This window comes from Uloborus diversus, chromosome 5, assembly GCF_026930045.1.
Source record: "Uloborus diversus isolate 005 chromosome 5, Udiv.v.3.1, whole genome shotgun sequence".
Classification (NCBI taxonomy): Eukaryota; Metazoa; Arthropoda; class Arachnida; order Araneae; family Uloboridae; genus Uloborus; species Uloborus diversus.
In genome coordinates this window covers 54453530-54466080 of record NC_072735.1, presented here as the reverse complement: position 1 = coordinate 54466080, position 12551 = coordinate 54453530, and the positions used below count along the sequence as shown (strand labels likewise).

Here is a 12551-nt window from a genome sequence, read left to right as displayed (position 1 = left end):
GTATAACGGAATATTTTTAAAAAGGGTTGCAGTTTTATTAAATCAAACAGTAATCATGTTTTTTCATTATTATTTTTTTTTTTTTAATTTTCAATATGTACCTACGTAATGATGCCTTTTTAATGTAAAATATTTTTATCTTATACTTGGTTGTAGTTTTGTTGAAAATCTAACATGAAAATTCAGAAACGCATTGTAATGGTGCTTAGAACTTATAGAAGCTTATGGTACAGAAGGAAGGTTTAGCACAGGCCACAATTTGGTGCTCCTATTTTAACCCTCATTGCTCCTATTTTTTCCCTTAAGTGCTCCTATTTTTTTTATCTTGAGGTTGGCAGCTATGAAACTGGAAAAGTAAGAAAATATAATAAAATTAATTGATAATTTACGGGCGATCTGAGTTCGGGGAGGGGGTTTAAGGTGGAACGGTTTATCACGATTTCTGGCAAAACTGCGAGTCCTATAGAAAAAAAGTAAGTGACAAAATTGTTGGTAATAACAAGAACTACAACTTTTGTACTTGCACTTTTTTTACATAACTTCAAAGTTCGTGCAAAAAATTCAAAAATCAAACTAACTTTTTGGTTTTTTATTTTTATCTCCCATAAAAAAAAAATAAATAAATAAAAAGATTTTTTTTCACAAAATTTAGTGAAAAGTTACCATTTTATGTCTCAAATACACTGCAAATTTTTTTTATTTAAAATATTTATTTTTTCTTCTTTTTTTGATTTAATAAAGAAAATGCATTGTAATTTTCAATCGAAAAATCTCAAGTAAAAATATCGGATTTTTTTAAAAAAATCGGAGTGTGCTCTTTTCGTTGGAATCTCTACTTTCTTATGGTATAAAAAAATATATACCATAGCGTTTGAAAATTTCGCAGAAAATGAAAAAACACAAAAAAGTTTGAATTTGACAAAAAAAAAACAGCATTACGTAAGTTGTTTATTAAAATTTACGCTTTAATTACTCAAAAAATATAAGTTTCCATGTTAAGTTGCTAAATTAAAAAATTGAAAATCCATGGAACATAGAGATTGCAAAAAACACTCGAAATTAGTTAACAGAAGACGACATACAAGCAGTATGGTAATGCACTTTTACTGCAACTACGAGTAAATCAGGCACATTTCTGAAACAAACTATAATGTTTTCATTGAAATCATTCTGTGTGTTATGTTTAATCAATTCATGCAGGTTTTTAAATTTGATATCAAAATGAGATTTTAAAAAGAAAACATGTATCTAGTCATTGTGTGAAATTGTTCATCTTAATAAATTTAAACCTTGAAATTGCATGTCATTTGTCTATTGTTCTTGTTGTTGCATGCTTTGTTTTCTGTAAAAAAAAAATATTCTCACTGTTTCTTTTTTAATATAGGTGTTCAATTTATATTCCTCACAAAAAAAGACAAATAGTGGATTTTTCTCTTCATCTTTGCATGCTTTAGATAATTTGTTGCTTGGTGGTATACCTATTGGTAATGTAACAGAGGTAATGTAGAGACTTCATTTTTATATTAATAATTGATATGTACATTGGTTCTTTGGAATTTGACCATAATCTATTGTGATCACATTCCAATTAATTTGAGTTCCTTAGCTGTTCATCAACTTGAAAATTATAGATTAAACGTAATAAAGTGTAATCGAATTTGAGTAGGAACATTTCCCTATTTGTTTTTGTTGGATATAAAAACAATACAACACATAAAAAATGCCAAGGAACAGAGATTTAAGGAAATTATTAGGAAAGTATTTATTAATCGCTCTAAAGTGTTATCCATATTGGTTTTTCATATTTCAGCTGATCACATGATACTACCAGAGGCAAAATTACTTAAGGCATACCAGAACAGCATATATACCAGTAGCTCGTTAGCAGAAATTGATCAATGCTCAATAACATTATAGTAATTTTTTTTATCTCTTATCCACCAGAGTTGACACAAGTCTTGTCACATCAGCTGCTTTATTTGTTATAGTTTTACAAACCATTGGTTGGTATAGTAATAAATAACAACGTCAAAAAACAAATTTCAGATTAGTGTAGAGGCGTGTTTCGGCGTTACAAGGAACACCTTTTTCAATGCAAACAAAGTGAACTTATGGATGAAAAGACATCCAACAAAAGCATTGTATTTATTATCTTATTGGGTTGGTATGTACCAAACATTAAAGCAAATTTGCATAGATGTTACTACTTTCATAATTTATACTTTTATATATTTTAACTGCAATTATTACTGTTATAGCTTTTTTTTTTTTTTGGTGTTTCAACCTTACACTTATTATCTATAACAAAACATTTGCTAACTATTTTATGAAAAATGCATTTGGATTCTGAAACACCAGTGTATTTGTTTTTTATCTTTTACATTGTATAAAAGGACTGAATTCGTTATAAAATAAAATATTTTATGGTTCCTCAAAATGCTTATTATTGTTTTTATATTTACTTTTTTAAGCATGATTTTTACTGAAATTCACCTACTTTTTTACAATTGTTATTTTATTGTTTTTATCATTAAAAAAAACATAATTAGTTGTTTCAGTCGTACTAATCCTTAACATTCACCGTTTTTATTTTCACCTTTAAATTTTTAGCTTTCTGGACCGCCCGGAGTTGGAAAAACTCAGTTTTGTTTTATGTTTTGTATATTAGCTGCAATGCCTACTACACATGATGGACTAAATGGAAATATCATTTACATTGATACAGAAGCTGCATTTTGCTCTAAGAGGTAAAATTTTCACTTAAAAACATTTTTTTTAATAAATTTCTCGAGTTTCCTTTCAGTTATAAGTTCTAGAAATTAATATTTCAATTTTTTAGCAATCTGAACATTTTTGCATTGCCCAAATTTTAAATATTGGTTTTATGCTTCTGAACATTATTTTTAAAGTGCAGAATTTGATACTGCATGAGTAAGTCAAAAAAAAATTTTTTTGTATGTTGTATTATGCTTTTTTTTTTTTTTTTTTTTGTATAATTATTACTGTAAACTACTGATTATCTGGGGATGGCTTCTCCATGGGACAGATTATTTGCGACCATTCACACTTCTAATTTAAAAAAAAAATTGTCATCGATAATTACCTAAATCTAGATTTCCATTCAGTGGACTATCTATTTATTTCTTCCTCCTCTCTTGCAACTTCCAAAGTCATTGAAACCTGATATTTAGATCTCATTACCTATTGATTTTTAAATCTACACTACTCGTTAAAACCTGATTTTAGATCTACACTACTTATAGGTGGAAATGAGTGACCAGACCAGTTTTATTTGAAAAAAATTCCCCTTCCTTATACTTTTTTGTGTAATCTAGCTTGATCTGTTTCTGGTTATCTTTTTGCACAATTTGCTTCCATATGTGTGATCCGTTTGCAATAATGACCAATCCTTTTTTTATCTTTTGCGTACATTTTTTACAAACTCTTTATCATTTTCAGCTAAATTTTAAATGTAAGTATTATTAATATTTTTAAAGCTATTACCTTTACACTAGTAACGTTTTTTACCTGTATTTTGCGGATTATCCATGAAATTTGCTTATCTGCAATTACCATTGAACCTTATTCCCAGGATAATCAAGAGTTTACTGTACTTCTATTTTTTACTCAATAAAATACTTTATTGATAGAATTTGCCAGATAGCACTTAACCGTTTTCCCCATCTTTACAACGATGAAGGTAGCGTTATTGCTTTGTTGGAAAAAATAAAAGTATATAGAGCAATGTCAAGTGATGTACTGACAGAAATGTAAGTACTAATTCTTTGTGTTCACCTAATTAATTTCATTAATTTATTTTAATATTGATGAAATATTGAAAATGTCAAACAAAGTATGTTGAATAGCTTTTAAAAAGTCTTATTTCTCTTTCTATACATATGATAAAACACTTAAAGATGACAATGTCAGGAAAAAACTAAGAAAAAAGAAATTTTTATATTAGAAATCTAAATATAACTTTTTTTGAAAAAAATGTTTTAGAAAAAAAATGACATTATTTTAGTATGAAAGTAAAAGTTGCAAGAAATTGTTTCCAAAATATTTTAATATGAAAATAAAAGTTGTTGAATTTACATTTCTAAAGTCTAATGGTAGTATCACAAAAACTTCCTTCATGGAAAAGTCCTTGGAAAAGTCAGGTATTTTCTGAAATGGAAATGTTTATTTTTCTTCATTAAACTCTGTTTTCCTAAATTTTTACCCGATTGCGCGTGTGCGACGCAAAGGAGGGTAATGTGTTTATCAGTCTATGTATGTATGTCCGTTTCTATGTGGCGTTCTACAGGCTAAACGCCTTGGCCAATTTTGGAAATTCTCACGTCAATCGATTTGTCTTAACCTTGGGAGTGTCACTAAACACATGACAGTAATCAAAAGTACCATTTCAAAAACCAGTTGCCATTTTGTCAATTCAGGATCGGCGCACATTGGGTGTTGCACACTGTGTCGCACGCTACCTGCGTGTCACAAATGCATGTAGTTTTCGCTGCCTGATTTTTTTTTATTTACTAAGTCTACTAATTGGGGTCTCATTGGCCGAGTGGTCTAAGTGATTGCTTCTCCCACTTGAGGTGGTGGGTCAAGACACCCTCGCTCCGGATGTACTTCCCCTCTTTCTGATGTAAATTCTTTCATGTGTTCTTTATATGTATTCTGTTCTGTAATAAAAAATATATCATGCGTAACGAAGGCAAGACACTCAGATTGTAGTCCTCATCAAAATATACCCATGCAATAAACACCAAAAGAAAGAAAGTCTACTAATTCAATTTTCATCTCTAACATGTTGCAATTGTTTTTGCTTTGATTCAAAGGACTGAGTTTTGCGACGTGTACATTCTTGAGAGGCTTTTTTAGTTTTGCGAGAAAGATTTGATTGACGGGGGGGGGGGGGGACGTTTCCGATTTTGTGTCATCATGAGTTATACAGGTTGTTTATATAGCTGTGCTGTGGTTGACTAAAGTTCGCGCATTTTTGCCGAAGGTCAAGCACATGTAGCTTTAAGCCGAGTTAGGTCCCTAGAGGGACTAATTATCAGTAGTTTAGACCACCGAAAGTTACTTAATAAACCTCACGATACAAAAAAACTCTCTCAATGAAATGACAAGGTTTCAAAATATACCGTCTTATAATCATAATAACTAAGTCAATGAAAGTTGACTAAAAAATGTAAAATAAAAAATTATTAAATAAAAACAAAAAACCCGACTGCGTAAAAACCAAAATAACTAAAAAGGAAAATGTATAACCCCAGTAATTTAGAATGTATTAAGTACTACTGAATAACTGCTCCTTCAAATTTTACGGGTTCCTTGAATAAGAAAGGAATGGGCTCCAACTGTTGATCCTTCTATTCTGCTTTTGAATTTATGAATTGTCTTATCTGTGTACGGTTATAAAACTATTTCAATGGAGTAGTTATTCAGTAGACTTAATATATTCTAAATTACTGGGCTTATACATTTTCCTTTTTAGTTATTTTGGTTTTTACGCAGTCAGGTTTTTTGTTTTTATTTATTTTTTTTTTACTATTCAGGGCAACACTTGGAGATTTAATTTTTACAGAGGATTTAATTACAATTGTTACTCTCTTACTAATTTTTGACCTATAGGTTGCTCTTAAGTAGTAAGTTAAAGTACAGATTAAATGTATAAATTAAGAAAATTATTGATTAAGTGTAATAATGAATTGTAATCAAATTTGAGTAAGAACATTTCCCTATTTGTTTTTGTTTTATATAAAAACAGTACAACACATAAAATTATGCGGAAGAACATATATTTAAAAAAATTATTAGGAAAGTATTTATTAATCGCTAAAGTGTTATCCATATTGGTTTTCCTTTTTCAGCTGATCACATGATACTACCAAAGGTAAAATTACTTTTAAGGCAGCACATATACCAGAATAGCTAAATATACATACCGGTAGTCCTTGTAGCAGAAATAAATCAGTGCTCAATAACAGTATAGTATTTTTTATCTCTTATACACCAGAGTTGACAACAATTTCATCATGTAATTTTTGACCTATAGGTCAAAAATATCAATCTTAAGTAATAAGTTACCACCCTGATATGGGCTGTGTATTATCAGATATGTGATATATGGATACAGAGGTATGCTCTACAGATATGGACGGTAACTTACTGCTTAGTATCCCAGCTTTGCCTTCAATTGGCAAGTTGAACCTAAATTAATTTTTGCTACCAGTTTTTTGGCATTCTCAGCTTCAGTGAGATAACATCTGTCTTCAGCTTGGTTATATATATTCCAGACTGATAAGTCCATAACAAGGAAGAAACTACAGTCTCTGAATTTCATAACCAGGCTGTTGGTAAATTGCACATTGGGTACTGTTTTGGCAACAGTTCTTGTGTCCTGAGCAGGGAAGTGCACAGAAATTTTGGGGCCCATCACAAATTACTTTTGCCCCCCCCCCCCCCGCTCCCCATATTGTTTACCGTTATATTTCACGCCTAGTTTTTAAAATATTAAGCCTCTTTTAAGCTTGGGCCTGAGCCAACAGGTGTTCCTTCCTCCCCCCTTGTCCACACCCCTGGTCCTGAAACTAATGTAGCAACTTTTTTTTTTTTTTTTGCGTGTCTGCCATGGTTGCAACCTTGTGAATTGTTTAGACTTGAAACTTTGTGCACCCCTTAAAAAATTACGTAAAATAAATCTGTAACTATCCAGCCTAATTAAACACTAATGCAGACTAATTCAGAAAAAGCTCTGGGGAAAAAGATGATTTGGTGGTTTTTTTTTTAACGTAATTAGATAATTTATGTTTCAAAAAAGAAGTTCTATTTGTTTTTCTAGACATCTAGTTCCTTCAGAACAGCAGAAATTTGTTTTCATTTAAAGAGATTGAAGCAAAAATTGATTAATGATCATAATGTTATGTGTGTGCAAGTGCATACACTTATTTAAATTAGCTTATCACTTGAAATATTATTATTATTATTATTAATGTAATCTTTATTTTATTATTTTTATTTCTAGCATCCCACATGTGGAAAAAGAAGTGATTCAAAACAAAGTTAAATTAATCATTGTGGATTCAATTGCTTCATTATTAAGGAAAGAATATGGATCTGCAGGAAGTGAAAGCTTCCAAGAGAGGAATCAAATACTAGTGAAACAAGCTGCCATTCTAAAAGATATCGCACAAACATATGGAATAGTGGTTAGTTTATTTATTTATTTGTCTTTTGAAAACATGCAATTTAGGGTGTGCAAAATCAGGATTTTAATTGAGAGGAAAAAGTTGGATTTTGAAATTTTATATTGGATTTATTTAAGACAATAAAAATCCTAACTATTTCACAAAAATTAAAGCTTTCTTAAAACGGGATTGCACTTCATGTATATCATAAAAAGTCATAAATTTGAAGGAACATAAAAAAGATGTAAAAATTTATCATATGGAGCTCTGTTATTATTATTATTTTTTAAATTATCTTAATTGTTTATAAAATGAAAGTTATATCAAAAGACATTTTAAAAACTGGATAATAAATTTAAATATTCTGGGAGAGAACTGTCAAATAAATTTCATCGTTCAAAAGAACAACCGTTCATGTCGTAAAAATACAAAATGTTACCACACCGTTTATTTTAAGGAGTCTGTCATTAAGATTTATAATGTTCATAAAAGACCCATCCCTAAATTTCAACAACATTGTAAGAATAAATTGCTTAATTAAGTCATGTTTTTGATTGTATAGGCTAGTACATCTTATAAAATTGAGATTACACGTGAATTTAATGCGAATTTGATTTTTTTTTAAAGGATAATTATCTTAAAACCCCAGCTCAATCCAATTTTTTTTAAATAAATAGACAATACTGCTAATTGAAAAAAGAAAATAAGAATGAAGTTGTACACCGAATAATGTTTGGCTAAGAAAAAAATCTTTCAGAAAAATGAAATCGCCACTGTGAAATGCTTTTTATCTCTCAGGCAAAAATTTAAAAAATGTATCAAGCTGATTTTGATACTAAATTTTTCATTTTGAACTAACTGTTGTAAACGTTTCATTCCGCAAAAATTCCAATAACATTTCAAAGTATCATTTCACATGATGAGAAGTTATGTAAATGTTGATTCAAGGAACTAGCTGTAACATTGATTTGTCTCTCTTCTAAAATCTTTAAAATGGATTGAGATGTGTTGGGGCAAACCAAACCTGGCAGCATTGTGAGGGCTATGCAGGTTCTAATCACAGCATTTAGATGCTGCCAAGTTATGTTTGCCTCAACAATAGTTTTGATACTAAATGCCTCATATTTGTTTTTGAGAACCAATTGAAGCAGTGAGAAGCAAAGGGATGTAAGTGGACATTTTTAAGCTTTGAGTAAAACGTGTTTAAAGAGGCAGTCTTAGGTAGGCTTTTCTTGAAAGAGTTTTCTATATCATGCTGTATAGCAGCACCTACCAGGGCTACAAGTACTATCTCTTGCCTCGAAACAGGAGAGAGGTTCACCTACCTTTGCTTCTCACTGACTCAATTGTCAATTCTAAATCATAAATTATGCTCTACTTTTTTCTTTTTAATATAAAACATTTCATCTTTTAACTTTTTTTTTTTAAACTTTTGACAAAACCAAAGCTATTTTACAAATCTTTTTTTCTGTTTTATGCACAGGTATTTCTGACTAATCAAATTACAACTCATTCTTCTGAATGGGATCGCTTCACTCGTGATGATGATTTAGTTGATGCATACTCTGGAACAAACTTAAATGGAGCTGGAAAAGGTAAATTATAAAGTAAGAAATTAACTAAATGCAATTGCTGGATTAAATTTACTCTTTTATATCATATTAAACTTGTGAGAAAAAAAGTAAAAATTTATAATCAAATCTTCTTAGATTTAAATGTGGATGACACATATTTTTACTGTATAGAACTTTTATTTAGAATATCCTTTACTTAAGATATTCAATTTTCCACTAGGGTAATTTCTGAATAATCTTGCTTCTTACTCACCTTAAATGTCATCATTTAAAGAATAGTAAAAATAGTAATATATCATATCAGAAATTATGAAAATTTATGTGCTTGTGATAACCAGCACCTGGAGTGCTTGTGATTAGATAGATTGATTTTAAAAAAAAATCATTTAGAAGAAGAAGAAGCAGAATTTTTTATTTTATGTGCCCCATTTTCAGATGCTCATAATATCTATTAGATGTTTGTTGAATATTGTTTTGCTCAAAATCACTGGGTTAGTATGAAGTTATCTTTGGTTCTAATACTAGATAGGGAGTATTTTATTTAATCCGTTGTGTCTTATCATTGAAACTGTTGTTGTGGAATATCAGTGCTGTTACAGGAATGGAAGATCCACAAGTGATCAAAGCTTTACTTTGAGAAAAACATGGGGGAAAAGTAAAGAGCGTGTTATTGATAAGACTATGACAAAAAGACAAAGCTCAGCTACTAAAAGCTACAGTTCAAAGAATGTCAATTATACTCAACTCAAGGCTCACTTTTACTCATACCATATCTCTGATTCTTCAAGAGGAAACATCAACAAACTTTTAGGTCTTCCATCCAGTTAAGCCACATTATGCATTGGCATGCCCCCTTTTTAATTTTGCTCCCTAAAAAGTTATAAAAGATGTATATATATTTTTTTTACTGTAAACGTTATATCTATGTCTACTATATTATAAAAATCTAATGATGGTGCTGCGACTGACAATGAAATCATTGAAACATTATGGAGTCAGATAATCAGATTAAATTTCGTAATCAATGTTTAAAATTTCAAGCAAAGGCTTTTTTTTTCCTAATAAGGCTGCATAATGGCTACTGACCATTCACAGAACTAATGCATTCCCCAGAGACCAGCAATGATTCTTTCATGTATCACCACTATCGCCTTATTACCATGAGAATTTTGATGCCAGTTCCCCACCAGATGGAGGCACCTGGGCTCTTACAGTGCATAGCTGCATTGGGAATTTAGTTTTGCCTAGAGCATTCAAAGCCAATCAAATACTCAAGAGATATTTTACATGACACATAATTGTAAAACAAGAATGATGTCAATTTTCTGTTTCTTGGAAATCTACCAATTGAAGCCAGGTTCGAATCTGTGTGGCAAGAAAGGTCAACACCTAACTACTACATCACTCTATCAGCTCAAAGACTGGAATAGATCTTATGCTGTAGTTTGCAACAAACCCAAGCAGGAATAGGGTTTTTCACTATTATACAAATGTCTCGCACAATGCTGGGAACTAATGAGAAATGGTTAACACTTAATGATATAGTAGTTGGTGTCAGTGGCGTTTCTAGGGTGGGCTCCCCCCTCCCCCCATTTTGAGGTGTGATCCCACTTAAAATTTTGTAAAATACAAATGTAGTTGTTTCTGACAATTGTATTAATTTCATCATTTAAAACCTTTTTTTTGCATTTGTAGGGGGGGGGTGATACCACAAATTACCCCCCCCCCTCTCTTGCTAAGTACGCCACTGGTTGGTATAGTATACTATGTAGTTTAAAACAAAACTTTTAATATGAAATTCTTTTACATGAAAAATATTTCGGTCCTCTCAGTTTCATGTAAAATGTTTTTCACTGTATTTTTGAATTCATTTACTATGTTTATCAGGCACATGCGGTGGCCCAAGCCAGTGCCCAAGCCGCTCTAATGTCTAACCGTCTTCATATTATTACTAATGTTGTATAATATTTGTTTGTAGTGTATCTGTGTTTTCTGAGTAAAGTGTGTTGATTCTAGTAACTGTGATGTTGAATAGAACATTTTTATGCAGCAAAAACAAACATGTAATACACAAAAAAATTTTGATTACAAAAATACATCAGAAATGCATATTAGCAACACGTTAAGAAAAGAAATAAATGACTGAAACTGGGGTCTAAAATATGCAGCATTATAAAATACCACTACCACCAAGTTTAGAGTTTTAAAAGCAAATACTGCATTTAATTTAACAGTTAATTTGTTTATGAATTCCATTCTTGGTTCATTAGCAGCAAAATATTCCATTACAGAATTGAAAAACGTGTTGGGTGAGTTGTTTTTAAAAGAACCGATGTATTTCTAATAATAATACTTGTAGTTAAAGCATGAGTAAACAGAGGGAGGGAGGGAAGTCGATGTGGCGTTGAGTCTGGCATTGAAATTTTTATCCGCGTGGTGTTTTAAAAGTTTTTATTCTCATTCAGAAAGTGTGTCTGCGCCACCACTTATAGGGGTGGGAAACCCTTCTAAAATATTTGCATATTAAGATCAAAGATCAGCATTCTGTGATAGAAAACAGCTACCAACCTTCTTGGAATTATAAATACTCCATTGCCTATTACCATCATGAAGACAAAAACATTCATCATCAAAATGACAACAGCAAGCTGAAGAACGGTTAAAAAAGACCAAATTAATTTTTTTTAAGTTATGAAGAATTAAAAACAAATCCCAGTTAAAAAAACTTGATTTTTTGTCAAAAGATTGTTTAAAATTATTCGAAATCCAAAAAAATCAAAAATAAAAAAAAGCCAAGACAGAGAATTTTTTCAAGCCAGATAATTCCAAAAAAAAAGCCAAATTTTTTGAATTTGGCTCAAAGAAGCTAATCTGGCAACCCTGCTTCCCCATGCGGGGAACTGCTTGCTTGGTTTCGAGTCTGAAGAAGCCCCAACAGCGGTCTCTGGATTGGAGCGACGGCATCATGGTGTTGTCATTGCAACACCCCTTCATTTCTTGCCGTGCATGGGCTGCAGTGTGGATTTCACTTTCCTTGCCTGGGGATACGTTTTTCCGGGAAATTGCCATTTGAGCAACTAATAATGTTTTCTTTGACTTATTTTCAGTGAAATTCAAGATTCGAAAAACTTATAATTCATACTTTGTCCATTATGAGCATACAAATGAGAAATGAAAATTTATTTTTGAAGTGCCCAAGCTCTGCTTGGTTTGGTTGGGCAGACTGTACGTCACTAGTATTTATGATAAGAAAATATTATACATTTAGATCAGTGGACCTCACAACATTCTCTTCAATAATAAATAAAGATCATATTTTAGAAAAATTAATGAACATTTATTGAAACTAAATTCTACAAAATTAGTTGATCAAATTTAAATTCAAAAATTAATAGAAGATATTAGTGGTTTCAAAGAAATAACTTGAGTAATAGTTCCAGCATCCATACAGAAAAAAAAAATAAATTTAAAATTCCATGCATGAAAACTAGTAAAAAGTTATAACAGGCCATAATTTAACGAGAACCTGGGTTAGTATTTTAAAATTAAATATTTGTTGACTGATTATCTTGTTCTTTTGTGGATACTGCTGCTCAAATTCAAGCTAACACAGTTAAAAATGAGCTGATGTGTGCATCAAATGACTTCCTTTTACTCCAATTTAATGTCATTTTCTTATTATTGGCAGTTTTGATATGATTCAATAGTTGACTCTCTAAATGTCACCAACAGTGGCCAAATTGAAACCAGATTTAAGAAAAAAAAATCTCCAAATTTTTTGCCAAGT

At 30.8% G+C, this 12551-nt stretch overlaps 1 protein-coding gene across 2 annotated transcripts in view; it reads left to right on the top strand.

The window, feature by feature from the left end:
- Positions 1-12551, top strand: part of LOC129222785 (DNA repair protein RAD51 homolog 2-like) — a 56591-nt gene that overhangs the window by 10281 nt on the left and 33759 nt on the right. For both annotated transcript variants that reach the window (XM_054857329.1, XM_054857328.1), the window contains 5 exons: positions 1385-1498; positions 2611-2747; positions 3651-3770; positions 7028-7211; positions 8674-8785. In XM_054857329.1, coding sequence (XP_054713304.1) covers positions 1385-1498; positions 2611-2747; positions 3651-3770; positions 7028-7211; positions 8674-8785 — 667 coding nt within the window. The remainder of the gene's footprint in view (positions 1-1384; positions 1499-2610; positions 2748-3650; positions 3771-7027; positions 7212-8673; positions 8786-12551) is intronic.